Source organism: Physella acuta, unplaced genomic scaffold (assembly GCF_028476545.2).
Source record: "Physella acuta isolate Inbredline_101_S28 unplaced genomic scaffold, ASM2847654v3 ptg000897l, whole genome shotgun sequence".
Classification (NCBI taxonomy): Eukaryota; Metazoa; Mollusca; class Gastropoda; family Physidae; genus Physella; species Physella acuta.
In genome coordinates, this window is record NW_026732414.1 from 530,122 (window position 1) to 550,123 (window position 20,002).

General features: G+C 41.2%; 2 protein-coding genes across 4 annotated transcripts in view; one reads left to right on the top strand and one right to left on the bottom strand.

Moving 5' to 3' along the window:
• The first annotated feature begins 896 nt into the window (after positions 1 to 896).
• LOC131952987 (epididymal secretory glutathione peroxidase-like) lies at positions 897 to 4,932 on the top strand. Its single transcript, XM_059315961.1, has 4 exons — positions 897 to 1,046; positions 2,651 to 2,797; positions 3,463 to 3,707; positions 4,478 to 4,932. The coding sequence occupies exons 1-4, from the start codon at positions 977 to 979 to the stop codon at positions 4,733 to 4,735; spliced, it is 720 nt and encodes a 239-aa protein (XP_059171944.1). The 5' UTR covers positions 897 to 976; the 3' UTR covers positions 4,736 to 4,932.
• Positions 4,933 to 9,081: 4,149 nt separating this feature from the next.
• The window catches only part of LOC131952977 (huntingtin-interacting protein 1), a 53,897-nt gene continuing 42,976 nt past the window's right edge, over positions 9,082 to 20,002 (bottom strand). For 2 of the 3 annotated variants that reach the window (XM_059315943.1, XM_059315940.1), the window contains exons 26-31: positions 19,661 to 19,761; positions 19,341 to 19,570; positions 18,086 to 18,147; positions 16,087 to 16,200; positions 14,341 to 14,409; positions 9,082 to 11,779 (exon numbers count right to left, since the gene is read on the bottom strand). In XM_059315943.1, the coding sequence (XP_059171926.1) occupies positions 14,356 to 14,409; positions 16,087 to 16,200; positions 18,086 to 18,147; positions 19,341 to 19,570; positions 19,661 to 19,761 (561 nt within the window). In that variant the 3' untranslated portion in view covers positions 9,082 to 11,779; positions 14,341 to 14,355. The remainder of the gene's footprint in view (positions 11,780 to 14,340; positions 14,410 to 16,086; positions 16,201 to 18,085; positions 18,148 to 19,340; positions 19,571 to 19,660; positions 19,762 to 20,002) is intronic. The other variant, XM_059315942.1, reaches the window with a different exon arrangement.

The following is a 20,002-nucleotide window of genomic DNA, read 5'->3' on the forward strand; positions in this document are numbered from 1 at the left end:
ACACATACACAGCATGCGCGCGCACCAGGCGACGAGTGAGTCCTCTAATAAACGACGTCACACTTAGTCCCGCTGGATTGTCACCCACAATACATTGCTCGCCTAAGGTCAAGGCCGTGTATGATAACAACAAAAGTGACCTCAACAATGCTGTTTAATCCCAAATAACGAAACAATATATGCTATTTATAGTATCAGCCGAGAGGTCAAGGCCATTTGGAGACCGTACCAGAGCTAATAAAAAACAAATCAATGTCTGTGGTACAAAACGTGCCACCACAGACAGTCGGTCGATAATAATAAACCAGTCTCTCATTAGCAGAAAAACAACACGCTCATGATCACTAAAGGAAGAAAAGTTTGTGTGTATATATATATATATATATATATATATACACACCAATGTCTTGTCTGAAGCCGCCTCAGGTTGTAAACATAAATAATTTGGAGTTCGCGTCACCAAAAATGTAGTTGATAGTTTTGTGCAGCACTTACATGTGTTAAGAAAGATGAATATCGCCCCCCCCCCCGCGCGATTAATTGATTTGCTGATTCTGCATGGCACCACACCACACAATCCAATCACGGTAGAGTTAATTACTGGCTAGACGTTAATTAGCTGTGATGACACTGATGATGTCAGCTGGGCATTTGTCGAGGGCGTCACTAGTAAGTCTTGGCTGAAATTGTCTAAAACCTACCAGTGCTACTTGCTATCTTGACATCATTCGATCTCTGTCTGTCTGTCTGTATATATGTATGTATGTATGTATGCATGTATGTATGTATGTATGTATGTATGTATGCTCGCCCCAGCATGAAGTACACATATAACTCCAGACGGCCGGATCTCCGCCTCTGAAACGAAAAGTCAGATGTTATAAAAAAAACCACAAGTCCAATTTGTAATTCGGTGTTTGACAGATGATCTGTGCTGTACGCTGTGTCGGATGAGGGACTGACCAGCGGTCACACCATGACAAGTGACAGATGTTCTATCTTGTCGGCATTCCTGCTCGCAGTCTCGTTGGTCACTTCACGTGCAGGTAAACAACGTTCATTGTCTAGGTCAACACAGTACTTTGGCCATGTACTCTAGGCCAACACAGTACTTTGGCCATGTGCTGTAGGCCAACACAGTACTTTGGCCATGTGCTGTAGGCCAACACAGTACTTTGGCCATGTGCTCTAGGTCAACACAGTACTTTGGCCATGTGCTCTAGGCCAACACAGTACTTTGGCCATGTCCTCTAGGTCAACACAGTACTTTGGCCATGTGCTGTAGGCCAACACAGTACTTTGGCCATGTGCTGTAGGCCAACACAGTACTTTGGCCATGTGCTGTAGGCCAACACAGTACTTTGGCCATGTGCTCTAGGTCAACACAGTACTTTGGCCATGTGGTCTAGGTCAACACAGTACTTTGGCCATGTGCTCTAGGCCAACACAGTACTTTGGCCATGTGCTGTAGGCCAACACAGTACTTTGGCCATGTGCTGTAGGCCAACACAGTACTTTGGCCATGTGCTCTAGGCCAACACAGTACTTTGGCCATGTGCTGTAGGCCAACACAGTACTTTCACCATGTGCTCTAGGTCAACACAGTACTTTGGCCATGTGCTCTAGGCCAACACAGTACTTTGGCCATGTGCTCTAGGCCAACACAGTACTTTGGCCATGTGCTCTAGGCCAACACAGTACTTTGGCCATGTGCTCTAGGCCAACACAGTACTTTGGCCATGTGCTCTAGGCCAACACAGTACTTTGGCCATGTGCTCTAGGCCAACACAGTACTTTGGCCATGTGCTGTAGGCCAACATAGTACTTTGGCCATGTGCTCTAGGCTAACACAGTACTTTGGCCATGTGCTCTAGGCCAACACAGTACTTTGGCCATGTGCTCTAGGCCAACACAGTACTTTGGCCATGTGCTGTAGGCCAACATAGTACTTTGGCCATGTGCTCTAGGTCAACACAGTACTTTGGCCATGTGCTGTAGGCCAACATAGTACTTTGGCCATGTGCTCTAGGTCAACACAGTACTTTGGCCATGTGCTGTAGGCCAACATAGTACTTTAGCCATTGGCATGTTGCCGGGAACCACTAACATTGTCATGTTGCAGGGAACCACTAACACTAACATTGTCATGTTGCAGGGAACCACTAACATTGTCATGTTGCAGGGAACCACTAACATTGTCATGTTGCAGGGAACCACTAACATTGTCATGTTGCAGGGAACCACTAACATTGTCATGTTGCAGGGAACCACTAACATTGTCATGTTGCAGGGAACCACTAACATTGTCATGTTGCAGGGAACCACTAACATTGTCATGTTGCAGGGAACCACTAACATTAACACTGTCATGTTGCAGGGAACCACTAACATTGTCATGTTGCAGGGAACCACTAACATTGTCATGTTGCAGGGAACCACTAACATTGTCATGTTGCAGGGAACCACTAACATTGTCATGTTGCAGGGAACCACTAACAGTAACATTGTCATGTTGCAGGGAACCACTAACAGTAACATTGTCATGTTGCAGGGAACCACTAACAGTAACATTGTCATGTTGCAGGGAACCACTAACACTAACATTGTCATGTTGCAGGGAACCACTAACAATAACATTGTCATGTTGCAGGGAACCACTACACAGAATGTACATCGGCTGCAGGTTCCACTGCTCACAACTTCACCTTTTTAGACACGCACGGCAGGACGTTGAGACGTGTGGATGACGTCATCGGAGCGAAGCTTGGTCTAGTGGTCAATGTGGCCTCATTCTGTCGTAAGTTTGATATCCTTCTTGCAGTTTAGATTTTTGTTCGCAGGTTTGACCGTTTAGTCCTGCAGGTTTGACCTTTAGTCCTGCATGTTTGACCTTTAGTCCTACAGGTTTGACCTTTAGTCCTGCATGTTTGACCTTTTTGTCCTGCAGGTTTGACCTTTTAGTCCTGCAGGTTTGACCTTTAGTCCTGCATGTTTGACCTTTTTGTCCTGCAGGTTTGGCCTTTAGTCCTGCAGGTTTGACCTTTTTGTCCTGCAGGTTTGACCTTTAGTCCTGCAGGTTTGACCTTTAGTCCTGCATGTTTGACCTTTTTGTCCTGCAGGTTTGGCCTTTAGTCCTGCAGGTTTGACCTTTTTGTCCTGCAGGTTTGACCTTTTTGTCCTGCATGTTTGACCTTTAGTCCTGCATGTTTGACCTTTAGTCCTGCAGGTTTGACTTTGTCCTGCAGGTTTGACATTTTTGTCCTGCATGTTTGACCGTTTAGTCCTGCAGGTTTGACCTTTAGTCCTGCAGGTTTGACCTTAATGTCCTGCAGGTTTGAACTTTATGCCCTGCATGTTTGACCGTTTAGTCCTGCATGTTTGACCTTTATGTCCTGCAGGTTTGACCTTTAGTCCTGCATGTTTGACCTTTAGTCCTGCATGTTTGACCGTTTTGTCCCGCAGGTTTGACCAGGCAGTACTGGGAGTTGAACCAGATGTTAGAAGCCTTGAGTCAGGACCTGGCCGTCCTGGCCTTTCCCTGCAACCAATTCGGTCACCAGGAGCCCGGGGTCAACGGCACGGAGGTCATGAACACGCTGACCCATGTCCGACCCGGACACGGGTTCGTCCCCCACCCGAGTCTGTTCATCGCCAACAGGGTGGACGTCAACGGGCGACACGAGCTTCCGCTGTTCAGGTTCCTGAAGGTGAGTACTTCAATTAGCTAGCGACTTGTGGCATAGACCAGGGGTCGGCAACCTGCGGCTCGCGAGCGGCATGCGGCTCTTTTGATATCAAGATGCGGCTCTCCAGCTCCTTGAACAAATACTAATAATCTTAATAAAAAAATAAAATATTTGAAATAAAAAAATGTTAGTGGCTCTTTAAAACCAGGGAAATTTTGAAAATTGTAACTTTTGGCTCTTCCGCTTCAAGAGGTTGCCGACCCCTGGCATAGACACATCAGTACTTCCGCCATATTGAAGAGAAAGCATAATACTAAGTACTGGATAAGTTTCCAGGTATTTTTAGATCAGAAGAGTACTCTACCATGCTAAAAATTTGAGGAATTGCCCAGAACCCAGTTCGATGGCAAGGCGTGGTTGCGTCCCTATGCTCCACACAGGAATGATGGCCGTTTTATAAAACAATGTACATGTATAAGTCAGAGGCGTGGCAACCCTTCCCGGGGACAAACTTTTCGATTTGCACCCCTCCTCAACCTTTCAATTTATTTTTCCAACCCATTTCGGCGCCCAGGGACATATGTCCCCCCCCCCTAACTGGTATAAGTTATAACTGATGTATTCTCTACCTCCCCCTCCCCCTAAACTAAGCAGGTAACCTCCACATTCTTACCAAGACTAGTACTCTACTATGCAAAGTTCTTGTGCAATTGATTTTGAAAACCGGTTAAATATCTACATACACACATATGCAATCATGGCTATATTATTACTGTGACCACTCCATCTAGGCATCGTGCCCAGCCCCCAGCAAGACAGCGTACAACAAGACAGAAAGCTCCTGGGACCCCATCAAGTTAAACGACGTGTCGTGGAATTTTGAAAAGTTCATCATCTCCCGCCAGGGAGCGCCCCTCTACAGGTTCCGGCCAGATGTGCGTCCCGCTGACCTCGCCCCGATTGTCGCCATATTAGCGGGGGGCGCTGCTGCTGAGGACCAGAAGCTGGAGCCCCTACTTCGTGACCTTGACCGGAAGTACGATAGTTAGTCGGACAGACATGAAGTGCTCAAGGTTACGAGACTTAAGGTCTTAGATGTGTGAAGACGATTACAGCAAACAGCCCAATGGCATTAACATTCGATGTGCACTAGTCTAGAACCTAAAAGACATGGGCGCTTTCATCAAAATCTGCAAGCAATTGAATGAATTAAGACTAACTCTTTTAAAATAAATTTTTAAGAAAGTACATGTTTCTCGGCTATGCTTACAATTACAATATGATTTACAAGTGTCCACTGTATGTAATGGCGTGATACCATGTCCCTCAAGTTGACTATAAAAAATGAATGAAGTAAGTTCAGCTGTGTTGGTGCCATTTGAACTACAACACAGGCTTGCACTACTTGCAGCTTTAGTGTGTACAACAAGCTTAATTAAAACATAACTTTCTCGAATATTCTTTTACGGGGGTGGCAATTTTTACATAAAAATTAATATATAGGCCTACAACTTTTTAAAACAGAGTCTCGTAAAAAAAAAAAAAGAATTGCGCACCAAGTGAACAGCAAACTATGTGTATATAGTTAGTACTATATAGTTTAATTGTGCGGAACATTAGTATTTTATATATTCATATACGTTTTTTGAGAAATCGGAAATAGCGGGAAGTACTCCTTACGGTCACCGAAAATTACTCAAAATTTTAAAGGAAACATAATTAGATCTTTTACTTTTACGTGAAATTTCGTCTATCAGAAAGGGTACTAAAGTTATAGTCTACTATAAGCCAGGGGTGGGAGCCTGTCTCAGCATGTGAGAGGGGAGACTTAAGGGAGAGAACAAAGTTTAACACCTGCTACACAGAGTGCATCCCCATCAAACTAATGAAACCTGGGGGACAGGGGTAATGTATGGCATCAACCACACAGATCAATCAGAACACACAAGTTGATCTCAATGATAGGCTGTGGAAAAAAAACAATCGTAGTTGCACCAAATCTTTAGAGAAGTGACACCCTCCCATACAAATATATGAAGAACAGAACAATCAGTAGCGTACGCAGGGGGAGCGGCCGCTCCCCCTCTGGCAATTTTCAGCAAAGTGGCGCCTTTTTGGAAACTTTTTAAACTCAAAGTTTTAAACAAAAATTGTTAAAAAATATTTTTGGTCGGCACATCTATGTAAATCACAAGATTTCTTTTCATGCAGCAATTAAGCATTATTGTACTAGTCTAGTAGTGTCTACGTTTACAACACGTATTAACAGCTGCATCAGTTTGCCATTCTAAAAATAACCATTACGATGCATTGAAATTTTTAAATATCCTCTACCGGTAGTACCAATTGGCAAGAGGGGTGTTAAGTTTAAGGCAACTGTATAATTTATTTGCTTACGAATAAATGCATTAGAAAATGTTATACATAAAACTTCACACATAATTACTTTATATATACAGTTTGAATCGTGTGATTAATTTTTTGAAAATTACAATACAGAAAAAAACAACTGATGTGGCACCTCTATTTAAATTTACTTATGGACGAACTGCGTAGCGGTGGAGATATTTTGACACGGTCAACGTCATCACGATGAAGTAGTAGTATTCTTACAGTTTGGGCGATAGTGATTACGATTACAAATTATATGAAACAGTTACAACCCCTCTCCCCCATGGACCCCTCTGTAAAACAAAATATTGTCATAATACCACTGCTACTTATTTAAATCTATTTCTGAATCAGTATACATGTGTAATAAATATGTATGTTTAGAACAGTCATCTAAAAACTGACGCTATGTTCACTCAGAGTTGGTTATCTCCCCCCCCCCCCCCCCACAACCCACCAACACAGTTGTGTAGAGCGACATTAATGTCACACCTAGGTATACATTGGGTGGGATAATTGACCTAAAGTGACCGGACAGTAAAAAGGTGTGTGGTTAATACAGTGATCTAACCCATTCCTATCACTATGTTAAAAAATAATCTTTAAGGAACACAAAGAAGCAGTAGTAAATTAAAAAATATATTATCTGAACTAAAAGACCGATATTTAGTTAAATGTAGGCTGTTATTCCAAATGTTTATCTTTTTTATCGAAAAGCGTGGTTTTATACCAACTCTGATTTCAAAAACTTTCATTATGCTGTAATACTTTAGCATTTATGATGACGATATATTAAATTCTGATTATAGACAAAAACATTTTGTTTATACGAATAGCGTTAAATAATTTCATTACATTCTAAAGTAATTATTTATTTGTTTTGACATTTATAATTAAATGTGTAGATATTATATTTATATTTAGAGAGTAATTATTTCCGCTATTTCACTTGTCTTAAATAATTTCCCAGGAATTATTATGTAAGAATTTTTTTTACAAGAATTACAAAACAGATTGTGTTACGTTCATTGTTTTTAATTGTAGTGTGTGTATATTTTGTTTGCTTTTTTGTTTAGATTGATACAATGTTTGTTTTGTCGGCCTACATTGTGTGTTTTTTCCCCACGTTTTCTTTAACTTGCTTTCTCTGTTTGTCTTTCCAATCAAATCTTGCGATCGAAATTTCTGGCACTTCCCAGTTAGCTAGCGCGCTGAAATTTTCAGGGAAGCTTTCTTTTGGATGACCATAGAATATTCAATTGTTATTATTACTAAATTGATCAATGGAAACATTTTAGACCGCTATATAATCTATATATATAATTCTCCTCTGCGAGCCATTAGAAAAAAAGCGAGCGACGCGTAGCTCGCCTCTCTCTTGCCGCGCGCAGTGAAGCGAACGATCCCACGTCGCGACAGGCTTAGGGGCAGATAATTTAGTTTGAACCGACTTTAAACTTACAGGAGGTAACTATTACCACTGGTGGCCAGTTTGGGGGAGACGATATGGTCGAGTGGTTGGGCACACGATTGCTATCCCACTCGACACGGGTTCAAATCTATGTGTTCTAGTCAGTAACCAGCCCTCGTCCTAACCGCTATCAACTAACCTCTGACAATCATTCACTTGCGATTGAGACCGAAGAAGAAAGGGTCTCTCGTTTTTTACGAGTTGTCTTTTTACGAGTTGTCTTCATTTACCCAAAAAAAGTGAAAAGATAAAATCGATAGCAAGATTTCAATGCAAACAAACAAAGACTAAAAAGTAGAAAATAATAATCATTAAAAAAGTTTTTAAAAAACCCACGTTTTCTGATTGAACTAAAAAGTAGAAAATAAATACTATACATCACAATAATGCAAGCGATCACTCTACTATAAGCGATGAAAAACGTGGGGCGCCGTGATTTTCTTACAGTTTCTAATACTGTTGACTCTCTACAAGCTCCCTAATAAAAGTCAATAGTATTATCTAATCAATAGTAATATAACTTTTACTTCGGCGCCCCACGTTTTTCATCGCTTATAGTAGAGTGATCGCTTGCATTATTGTGATGTATAGTATTTATTTTCTACTTTTTAGTTCAATCAGAAAACGTGGGTTTTTAAAACTTTTTTAATGATTATTATTTTCTTATTTCTTCAGAGTGCTACTTTCAATTTATTTTACATCAAAGCGAAGTAATGACATACAGCTAGTAATTATATATATATATATATATATATATATATATATATATATATAAAATACACGTATATAGTATATAGAACGTGTTAAAAATTCGGCGCCTTATTTTTGCTCTTTTCGCTCCCCCTACAACGAAAACCTGGATACGCCTCTGAGAACAATCGGTGATATTGCCAAACCAAGGCAGATATGGCAGTCTGGTCGCATATAATATTGCCAGAGGGTTCGATATGACACACAATCCTCTGTTGAGTAAATATGAGATGCAACCAAGCAAGCACCACATCCTAATCGATGTGCTTTAATGTAGTTCTTACATGAGGAAAATATGTTTACATCAGAGAGAGAGCGCAATAATAAATACAAAATCATTTCAAGTCTGCTACAAAATTACATTTAACATTAACGGTTTCAGACACACAAAACTTGAAACATGCGTAACTCTCCCTCACACCTGCATTCACCTATCTATAAATAGTTACACTACATTAATTGACAAATAAAAGTCTAAAATTGACATTAATGCAACATGTTCATAAAGTTCTGCACACATTTGTTGCAACATGTCCATAAAGTTATGTCACAGAACGTAAGCCACACCAACAAAATAAAAATCCATTGCTATAGTTGTAGTTTACCAAACTGCATTAACACATAGATCAGTCTGCCACTTATTTCCACACTATTTCATTATTCTGAAAAAACCTTATGCAACAACTTTTAGATCGGTCTGCCACTTTATCTTTATAGGGCTGGTAAGTAGGTCACCAACCAGTTCTACCGCTCAATAAAAACTGCATGAGCCATAGAACTGGTTGGTGACCTACCAGCCCTATAACAATTACAGCAACCTATCTTAAGCTAATTACAAGATCCAAATGGCAAACTGTAGGACGCAGAGAACAGGCTGTACTGTATGTGGCCAAAACACAACAGGCTGTACTGTATGTGGCCAAAACACAACAGGCTGTACTGTATGTGGCCAAAACACAACAGGCTGTACTGTATGTGGCCAAAACACAACAGGCTGTACTGTATGTGGCCAAAACACAACAGGCTGTACTGTATGTGGCCACAACACAACAGGCTGTACTGTATGTGGCCACAACAAAACAGGCTGTACTGTATGTGGCCACAACAAAACAGGCTGTACTGTATGTGGCCACAACAAAACAGGCTGTACTGTATGTGGCCACAACAAAACAGGCTGTACTGTATGTGGCCACAACACAACAGGCTGTACTGTATGTGGCCACAACACAACAGGCTGTACTGTATGTGGCCACAACACAACAGGCTGTACTGTATGTGGCCACAACACAACAGGCTGTATGTGGCCACACATAATGCATCACTTCTTATAAGGAAAGAGAAGGTTTACACTAGAAAAAAAGACATAAATGAAATAAAATGATTTACTTATGACAACCTGCTAACCACCAATCACAATACTATTGCAAAGTGTTGATATGGCAGAAACAAACAAACCCTAACCCTGTAGATGTTACACCTATCTAGATGGTATATAGAGAAATATTGAACAAGAATTCTGTACTCAATATTTAGTATAAATGTAATGTCATATTCAGCAATGTAACATTTAGCAAGACATATTCAGCAATGTCATATTTAGTTATGACATATTGTCTTTATCTTTCGTCCTAGTACAACACTTCACAAATAAAGTAATTTTAACAGACGCAAAATGGGCACATTCACTCCACTATAAACACAATTATTGCTAGGAAATCAATGACTGTAATTCCTTCATAAATATGTGGTACATAAAATAATTTAAACAAAACCAGGCAAATAGCACTATATGCTCATAAAAAAAAAATAAAGCACAATTTTTAAAGCTGAGATATTTATCTAGAGTACCTGCCAAACAATAAGACTTGCTGTAGATCTGAGTGTGATCACTTACAGCAGGCTACAACAACAATTTTTTTTTTTTTTTGGAGCTAAAGCATTCTTTTCCCAGATTAGGTATGTGAGTAAAGCCAACTATTCATAGGCATAAATCTTAGCTACTTGTTAAATCTATTTGGTTATGTATGCTAGAGAAATCTGGCCATATAGACGGTATTTGGTAAGAATAAAAACACTTGGTTATAAAAATCTGGTTTCAATGGGTGATGTACAAGTGGTTAAAGCTGACAAGATGTGATCATGGGCAGATGGGGCTAATCTCAATGGATGCTATTCTCCTCCCCCCCCCTCCCACATCACTGAGTACTAATTGTGGACTAGAATTTTTTCCATGTAGTTACATATAACAGGGCAGTGACAAATAAATATACCTAGCTAGTCAGATTTCATGCCGTGTGTACACGTAGCACAAGGTGAGACCAACGGCAGTCCTTATCTAAACCTTAGCCATGAATCAGATGTTCTTCTAAAACAGGGGTCTCCAAACTATGGCCCGCGGGCCGGATGCGGCCCGCGAAGTCCTCTCATCCGGCCCGCGGAGATCTTTTTGTCCAAGGAAAAATCGTTTGTTGGCGATTGCTGAGGAACTTTCCCCAGAAAAATCAAAGACATACGAGGAAGAAACTGGCCCCCGAACTGAAATTTGATAGTTAAATCGGCCCTCGGACTGAAAAGTTTGGAGACCCCTGTTCTAAAATATTATGGCCCTACATTTTATAATGTTCTTTATGTTGTCAACTCATTTATTGATATCTTGGCACTTCATTCAAATGACTTGCTAAAATGTGCAGAATTTGGAATGGACCAAACCTTTCTTCTAACTCATGACAATTTTTCTATCTGACTTGAAACCTTTCCTCTAAATCATGACAATTTTTCTATCTGACTTAAAACCTTTCTTCTAACTCATGACAATTTTTCTATCTGACTTAAAACCTTTCTTCTAACTCATGACTATTACCAATCTGACTTTTGTACCTGATTGGCCAATAAATGAATGTTTGTATTAGACCCAGCAGCTGTGTCCCAACAAAAGTGTTAGACCCAGCAACTGTGTCCCAACACAAAGTGTTAGACCCAGCAACTGTGTCCCAAGACAAAGTGTTAGACCCAGCAACTGTGTCCCAAGACAAAGTGTTAGACCCAGCAACTGTGTCCCAAGACAAAGTGTTAGACCCAGCAACTTACCATTTGTTTACATGATGAAGACATCTAACAGAAGATGTCAATGATACAATGTTCCCTACAACCAAATACATGAAAACAACCACCGTATGTTGATGAATAAATACTGGTTTAACACAAACTGCCATACAAACTACACGATACACGGTTTAACCTAAAATAACAGTTCAACAACTCCATACATTCTTTATACAAGGTGCTACAAAAACTGGCCTAAGGCTATCCTATACATTTCATGTGGTGCACCTTTGACCCACACCCCCCATAGTGTAGCACATTTGTGTCTATCAGTAAACAAGGTGGACTTATCAGAATGTCCAGTCTGTGATGTATCAAATGGGACACATGCTCGTGAGTTCAATACAAACTTGCTGCTTCTAGTGGCCCATCATCTTTTCTGTCAAATAAAAAGCACAGATTGGTTTCATTACATCAAACATTTTTTTCTCATTATGATAAATACATTCATCTCATTTTTTAATATAAGAGATTTTCACAGTTACATGGGGATTGTAGAAAACCAAGTTACAATTAACTAATTATTACACATTATAGCAATTTTAATTAGGTGTTTCCTATCACTGATAAATGACATCAATTTATATGAGAGAGTTATCTTTTCTTTACAGCTGACTGTGTACGTAATACTCCAGTGTAGACAAGTTCTAGGAATGAAACCACAACATGCATCAAGGCAGTCCTCAAGCACAACTTAGAATACAATGATCAAATACTTGTGTGGACCACTAGTTACATGCTCAACATCTAGCTTGCATAGCTGAACACAATGTACACACAGCACACCCACAAAGCTATTCAACACAGACAGCTGTGTAGCCCACACACTTAACCAGTCAAACAGAAGCAATAGGTTAGCCAACACACACCACAATAAATACATCAGCCAACTATACATGTTTGGCTGAGACCATAATAAATACATCAGCCAACTATACATGTTTGGCTGAGACCATAATAAATACATCAGCCAACTATACATGTTTGGCTGAGACCATAATAAATACATCAGCCAACTATACATGTTTGGCTGAGACCATAATAAATACATCAGCCAACTATACATGTTCGGCTGAGACCATTATAAATACATCAGCCAACTGTACATGTTTGGCTGAGACCATAATAAATACATCAGCCAACTATACATGTTTGGCTGAGACCATTATAAATACATCAGCCAACTATACATGTTTGGCTGAGACCATTATAAATACATCAGCCAACTATACATGTTTGGCTGAGACCATAATAAATACATCAGCCAACTATACATGTTTGGCTGAGATCATAATAAATACATCAGCCAACTATACATGTTTGGCTGATCAATGGGACCACACAAGACGGAGACCACAAACATGTGGTCAAAAAGATGCAGGTCAAAGGTTACCAAACATGTAAACAGAGAGTAGACAAACATAAACTGGAGAACACAGGACCAGGTCAAAGGTTACCAAACATGTAAACATAGAGTAGACAAACATAAACTGGAGAACACAGGACCAGGTCAAAGGTTACCAAACATGTAAACATAGAGGAGACAAACATAAACTAGAGAACACAGGACCAGGTCAAAGGTTACCAAACATGTAAACATAGAGTAGACAAACATAAACTGGAGAACACAGGACCAGGTCAAAGGTTACCAAACATGTAAACATAGAGTAGACAAACATAAACTGGAGAACACAGGACCAGGTCAAAGGTTACCAAACATGTAAACATAGAGTAGACAAACATAAACTGGAGAACACAGGACCAGGTCAAAGGTTACCAAACATGTAAACATAGAGTAGACAAACATAAACTGGAGAACACAGGACCAGGTCAAAGGTTACCAAACATGTAAACATAGAGTAGACAAACATAAACTGGAGAACACAGGACCAGGTCAAAGGTTACCAAACATGTAAACATAGAGTAGACAAACATAAACTGGAGAACACAGGACCAGGTCAAAGGTTACCAAACATGTGAGCAGAGAAAGACATAGATGACAGCCACTGTATCAAACAAAATACTAAGTGCATCACATGCCAACTCATGACCTCCCCAGCTACTGCTGTTTATTAAAGAACCAATCAAGAAACATTTTTTAAAGAAAAAAATGTTAAATATTTGAACAGTTAGTGAAACTATTGTGTTAATTTCTTCAGAACCATATCATTTGACACTAAATAATTAACGAGAACACAAGAAACTAAAGCTGAAAAAATTATATTCTAAGGTCTCAGGGGACACAATGTGGTGTGACAGTGCTGGTGAATCTACAGTGGATTAGCTAGGCCAAAAGTTCTAAATAAGGCCAGTAATTCATACCCAAGGTCATTAAGTCTATACAGCAAGAAAATAACTAAGCTTGATGTTGCACACATGACAATTCCTTGTGATATAAACAATGCAAATGGTTGCTGAGAAAAATCTAAAATTCATCTATTAAACTAGGCTCAGACAACTGAAATCTTATGATCTTGTAATCAGTACAAACAGCCATAGAAAAAATGTTTGCACTTAATTTAACATTAAACATTTTGCACTAAAAATGGCATTTTCTAAAACATGTTAGTCATAAACTGAAAAAAAAACCAACTCGGGTGTTTAGTAACCAAACACATTTTTAACACAACTTCTAGTACTACTCAAAAATAAGCCAGACTGTATTAGGGGATTTAACAGTTAGAAACCAAAGTTTGTGTATCTAATGGTACAATTAACACATAATGTGTCTTCAACTGATATTATCTAGCAGGCAAACAAGTATCAAGGTTTCAACATTTCATTTAAAAAATAAGATACCATCAGAAAGAAAAAAAAACTTTCTTTAGCAAGGCTATGAAACCATTCTTTGAATGCACCATCAACTAAAGCTAGAGTGTAACAAACGATGTAAAAAAAAATGGAGTTACAATAACAAAAATGAACAAGAGAAGTGGTTACATGTGTGTGAGTCAGCTAACTGGCATCCCCAGCACTTGATACATCCAGGCCAGTGATCAGCTCTCCAAACTAACAAGATCAACACTTGATTAGAAGCTGCCTTACACACTTCATCAGCTAATCTTTTACTCATTCTATTCTAGATACTTTGATCAGCCAATCATTTACTCATTCTAATCTAGATGTTTTTGTTACAACAATAAAATATATTAAAAATGTTAAGTGGTCATCACAATATTTGGCTGAAAGTTGATTGAAATCTTGTGCATACGCTGTGTTTACATCTTAGATCCAACCTACTTGTAAAGTTGTGTGACCATCACATACTATACCAACCTACCTGATACAAACAACATACCTGTAAAGTTGATGCTCTACCAACCTACCTGTAAAGTGGATGCTATACCAACCTACCTGATACAAACAACCTACGTGTAAAGTTGTGTGACCATCACATACTATACCAACCTACCTGATACAAACAACCTACCTGTTAAGTTGATGCTCTACCAACCTACCTGTAAAGTGGATGCTATACCAACCTACCTGTAAAGTTGATGCTATACCAACCTACCTGTAAAGTGGATGCTATACCAACCTACCTGATACAAACAACCTACCTGTTAAGTTGATGCTCTACCAACCTACCTGTAAAGTGGATGCTATACCAACCTACTTGTAAAGTTGATGCTATACCAACCTACCTGATACAAACAACCTACGTGTAAAGTTGTGTGACCATCACATACTATACCAACCTACCTGATACAAACAACCTACCTGTTAAGTTGATGCTCTACCAACCTACCTGTAAAGTGGATGCTATACCAACCTACCTGTAAAGTTGATGCTATACCAACCTACCTGTAAAGTGGATGCTATACCAACCTACCTGATACAAACAACCTACCTGTTAAGTTGATGCTCTACCAACCTACCTGTAAAGTGGATGCTATACCAACCTACTTGTAAAGTTGATGCTATACCAACCTACCTGTAAAGTGGATGCTATACCAACCTACCTGATACAAACAACCTACCTGTAAAGTTGATGTTCTACCAACGTACCTTATACAAACAACCTACTTGTAAAGTTGATGCTATACCAACCTACCTGTAAAGTGATGTTCTACCAACGTACCTTATACAAACAACCTACTTGTAAAGTTGATGCTATACCAACCTACCTGTAAAGTTGATGTTCTACCAACGTACCTGATACAAACAACCTACCTGTAAAGTTGATGCTCTACCAACCTACCTGTAAAGTTGTGTGACCACCACATACTATACCAACGTACCTGATACAAACAAGCTACCTGTAAAGTTGATGCTCTACCAACCTACCTGTAAAGTTGTGTGACCACCACATACTATACCAACGTACCTGATACAAACAAGCTACCTGTAAAGTTGATGCTCTACCAACCTACCTGTAAAGTTGTGTGACCACCACATACTATACCAACGTACCTGATACAAACAAGCTACCTGTAAAGTTGATGCTCTACCAACCTACCTGTAAAGTTGTGTGACCACCACATACTATACCAACGTACCTGATACAAACAACCTACCTGTAAAGTTGATGCTCTACCAACCTACCTGTAAAGTTGTGTGACCACCACATACTATACCAACGTACCTGATACAAACAAGCTACCTGTAAAGTTGTGTGACCACCACATACTATACCAACGTACCTGATACAAACAAGCTACCTGTAAAGTTGTTATACCAACGTACCTGATCAACCTCCCAGCCCTCAGCCTCACCAGCTAAACTGTAATGTTGTTTCCTTAACTCTCCCAACTTCTTTCTTTCTTTTTCTAGATTAGATTCAAGCTCCATCACTCTGATCTAGAAAAAAAAGTTTGATTTCTCCACTCTACATGGGTAGCTAATAAACTTTTATCCCAAATGGGAATAACACTAAACTAATAGCTGGTAGCAATGCATTATGTTTACAATAGCTGGAAATGTATCAACTCCTACATCCTACAGCACCCTCAGACAGACATCCCACAGCACCCCCAGACAGACATCCTACAGCACCCCCAGACAGACATCCTACAGCATCCCCAGACAGACATCCTACAGCACCCTCAGACAGACATCCCACAGCACCCCCAGACAGACATCCCACAGCACCCCCAGACAGACATCCTACAGCACCCCCAGACAGACATCCTACAGCACCCCCAGACATCCTACAGCACCCCCAGACAGACATCCTACAGCACCCCCAGACAGACATCCTACAGCACCCCCAGACAGACATCCCACAGCACCCCCAGACAGACATCCTACAGCACCCCCAGACAGACATCCTACAGCATCCCAGACAGACATCCTACAGCATCCCCAGACAGACATCCTACAGCACCCCCAGACAGACATCCTACAGCACCCCAGACAGACATCCTACAGCATCCCAGACAGACATCCTACAGCATCCCCAGACAGACATCCTACAGCACCCCCAGACATCCCACAGCAACCCCAGACAGACATCCTACAGCACCCCCAGACAGACATCCTACAGCGACCCCAGACAGACATCCTACAGCTCCCCCAGACAGACATCCCACAGCACCCCCAGACAGACATCCCACAGCACCCCCAGACAGACATCCCACAGCATCCCAGACAGACATCCTACAGCATCCCCAGACAGACATCCCACAGCAACCCCAGACAGACATCCCACAGCACCCCAGACAGACATCCTACAGCACCCCCAGACAGACATCCTACAGCACCCCCAGACAGACATCCTACAGCAACCCCAGACAGACATCCTACAGCACCCCAGACAGACATCCTACAGCAACCCCAGACAGACATCCTACAGCACCCCCAGACAGACATCCCACAGCACCCCCAGACAGACATCCTACAGCACCCTCAGACAGACATCCTACAGCACCCCCAGACAGACATCCTACAGCACCCCCAGACAGACATCCTACAGCACCCCCAGACAGACATCCTACAGCACCCCCAGACAGACATCCTACAGCACCCCCAGACATCCTACAGCACCCCCAGACAGACATCCTACAGCACCCCCAGACAGACATCCTACAGCACCCCCAGACAGACATCCTACAGCACCCCCAGACAGACATCCTACAGCACCCCCAGACAGACATCCTACAGCACCCCCAGACAGACATCCTACAGCACCCCCAGACAGACATCCTACAGCACCCCCAGACAGACATCCTACAGCACCCCCAGACAGACATCCTACAGCACCCCCAGACAGACATCCTACAGCACCCCCAGACAGACATCCTACAGCACCCCCAGACAGACATCCTACAGCACCCCCAGACAGACATCCTACAGCACCCCCAGACAGACATCCTACAGCACCCCCAGACAGACATCCTACAGCACCCCCAGACAGACATCCTACAGCACCCCCAGACAGACATCCTACAGCACCCCCAGACAGACATCCTACAGCACCCCCAGACAGACATCCTACAGCACCCCCAGACAGACATCCTACAGCACCCCCAGACAGACATCCCACAGCACCCCCAGACAGACATCCTACAGCACCCCCAGACAGACATCCCACAGCACCCCCAGACAGACATCCTACAGCACCCCCAGACAGACATCCCACAGCACCCCCAGACAGACATCCTACAGCACCCCCAGACATCCTACAGCACCCCCAGACATCCTACACATGTAATTTAGCCTGTATGGATGAGTGATCTGATCTAACCTGGCACTGCATCTCTGTCTTCTTGATCTGGTGAAGGGACATTGAGGAGAAGTCCATCAGATCTGAAAGAGACACAAACACAGGGAGATTACATACAAGGTGCTAGCTAGATCTGAAAGAGACACAAACACAGGGTGATTACATACAAGGTGCTAGCTAGACGTTCCCTGTTAACCTATGGTCACTTTCTCTACCACTAAACCATCATTTTCACCTGGTTATATTTTTTTAAAACTTGACCAAATGTTACATTCAGAGTTTCTATCAGGCAAGTCATAAGGGAGCCTTGCCCCCCGCAGAATGTCTACCACCCCAATAACGTCACATAATTAATATAGAAATACTTTAACCACCCCTACCCCCCGGGAGAGACCTATGGCAAACTTTAAAGCAACAGCAAATAGAGACAGATATCAAGGCCCGAAAATGGGGATGTATCGGACACACATTAAGAAAGGAAAAAGAAAACATCGCAAAACATGCTTTGGAATGGAATCCCCAGGGAAAAAGAAGGGTGGGCCAGCCAAGGAAGACATGGGGAAGAACGGTTGAAGAACAGGCGAAAACAGCTGGGCTCACATGGGCACAGATAAAGGGGGCAGCCCAAAACTGAGTCCGATGGAGATGTGTGGTTGCAGCCCCTTGCTCCCCAGGGGCCACAAAGGAATGATGATGACCCCCCGGGGAGAAAAATGTGTGAAAGAAACCCTGGTCGCATTTGTAGATCATACACACTAAAGGTAGACACTACTTCTATTACCAGGGAGGCCTGACACTGGTAAATGTATATATTTTCTATATAAATTGTATTTCGTTCAAGTATTGATGACATCATTATTATTCATTTTGTCGGCATTGGCTTTTTAATCCAATGTTTACTCTAGAATCAATGACGTCATTTTTTTGTGTGTACATTTTCTGGCTTTAGAACTGAAAATATTTTGCTTCATTTTCTGATTGACTAGGGAAGTTTTTATTTTGCTTGCGTTTTCTCTAGAGCGTTCCTGATGGATGGACAGACAGAATAGCGAAACTATCATAGTTATGCAAAAATATATTGAAAAATGTCCTACCTAAACACAAGATAAGAAACAGAGAAAGTTGTGTTAAGTGCCTAGTGTACCAGCACAGAACTACAGCCAGATAAGCTCATTCTTTCAGTGTAAAATGTTTTCTTAAAATGGTGCTTCCTCAAAGTTATCAAAGAAAAAGTTAAAATGATCTATTTAAATAGATGAGAGCTAAAATGACCTACTTTGGTCTTCTACAATCTCAGCAGCAGCCTTGGCTGATGCCACAACATTTCCAGTGGCCTGGTTAACTCCCTTAGAGGCAGAAGACAACTGGGCCAACAGCTTGCTGTCCCTGTCAGCCTTGACCTTAGAAGACACAACAAGCTGTGCCGTACTGGCAGCTATTTCGTGGGCACAAGCCATGATCTCCTCAAACTTGCCCTTGCCACTCACCACTCTATCTGCTGTGTCCCTGGTAGAAAAGAAATTTAAAAAAAAACTTGCAGATGACTTGATGGTACAATCATACAAAGGGGACATGAGCCAAGTTAGGATGACTTACAGTAAAGTGGTAGCTCCCCAACCAACAGCTTTAGCAGCAGACAGCAAGCCTTCTGTCCACCTGTGATTTTTCTTGTAGAAATCTGTGGCTGATGCTGTCCCCTGGGGAGAAGATAACTCATAAGTACAAATGATTCATGTCATTCACTTGATTAACTAGAAATGAGTACAAATAATTCTTGAGACCTAATATTGTTAAATTATATAAAAATAATTATGAAATAATTTACTTGACACACAAATGGTTTGATATATTGAATAATTTCTCCGTGCTACATATCTTTTTTATAGATATAAATTATTAATATCTGTTAGCTCATTTTCTATACTATTTCTTTATGCA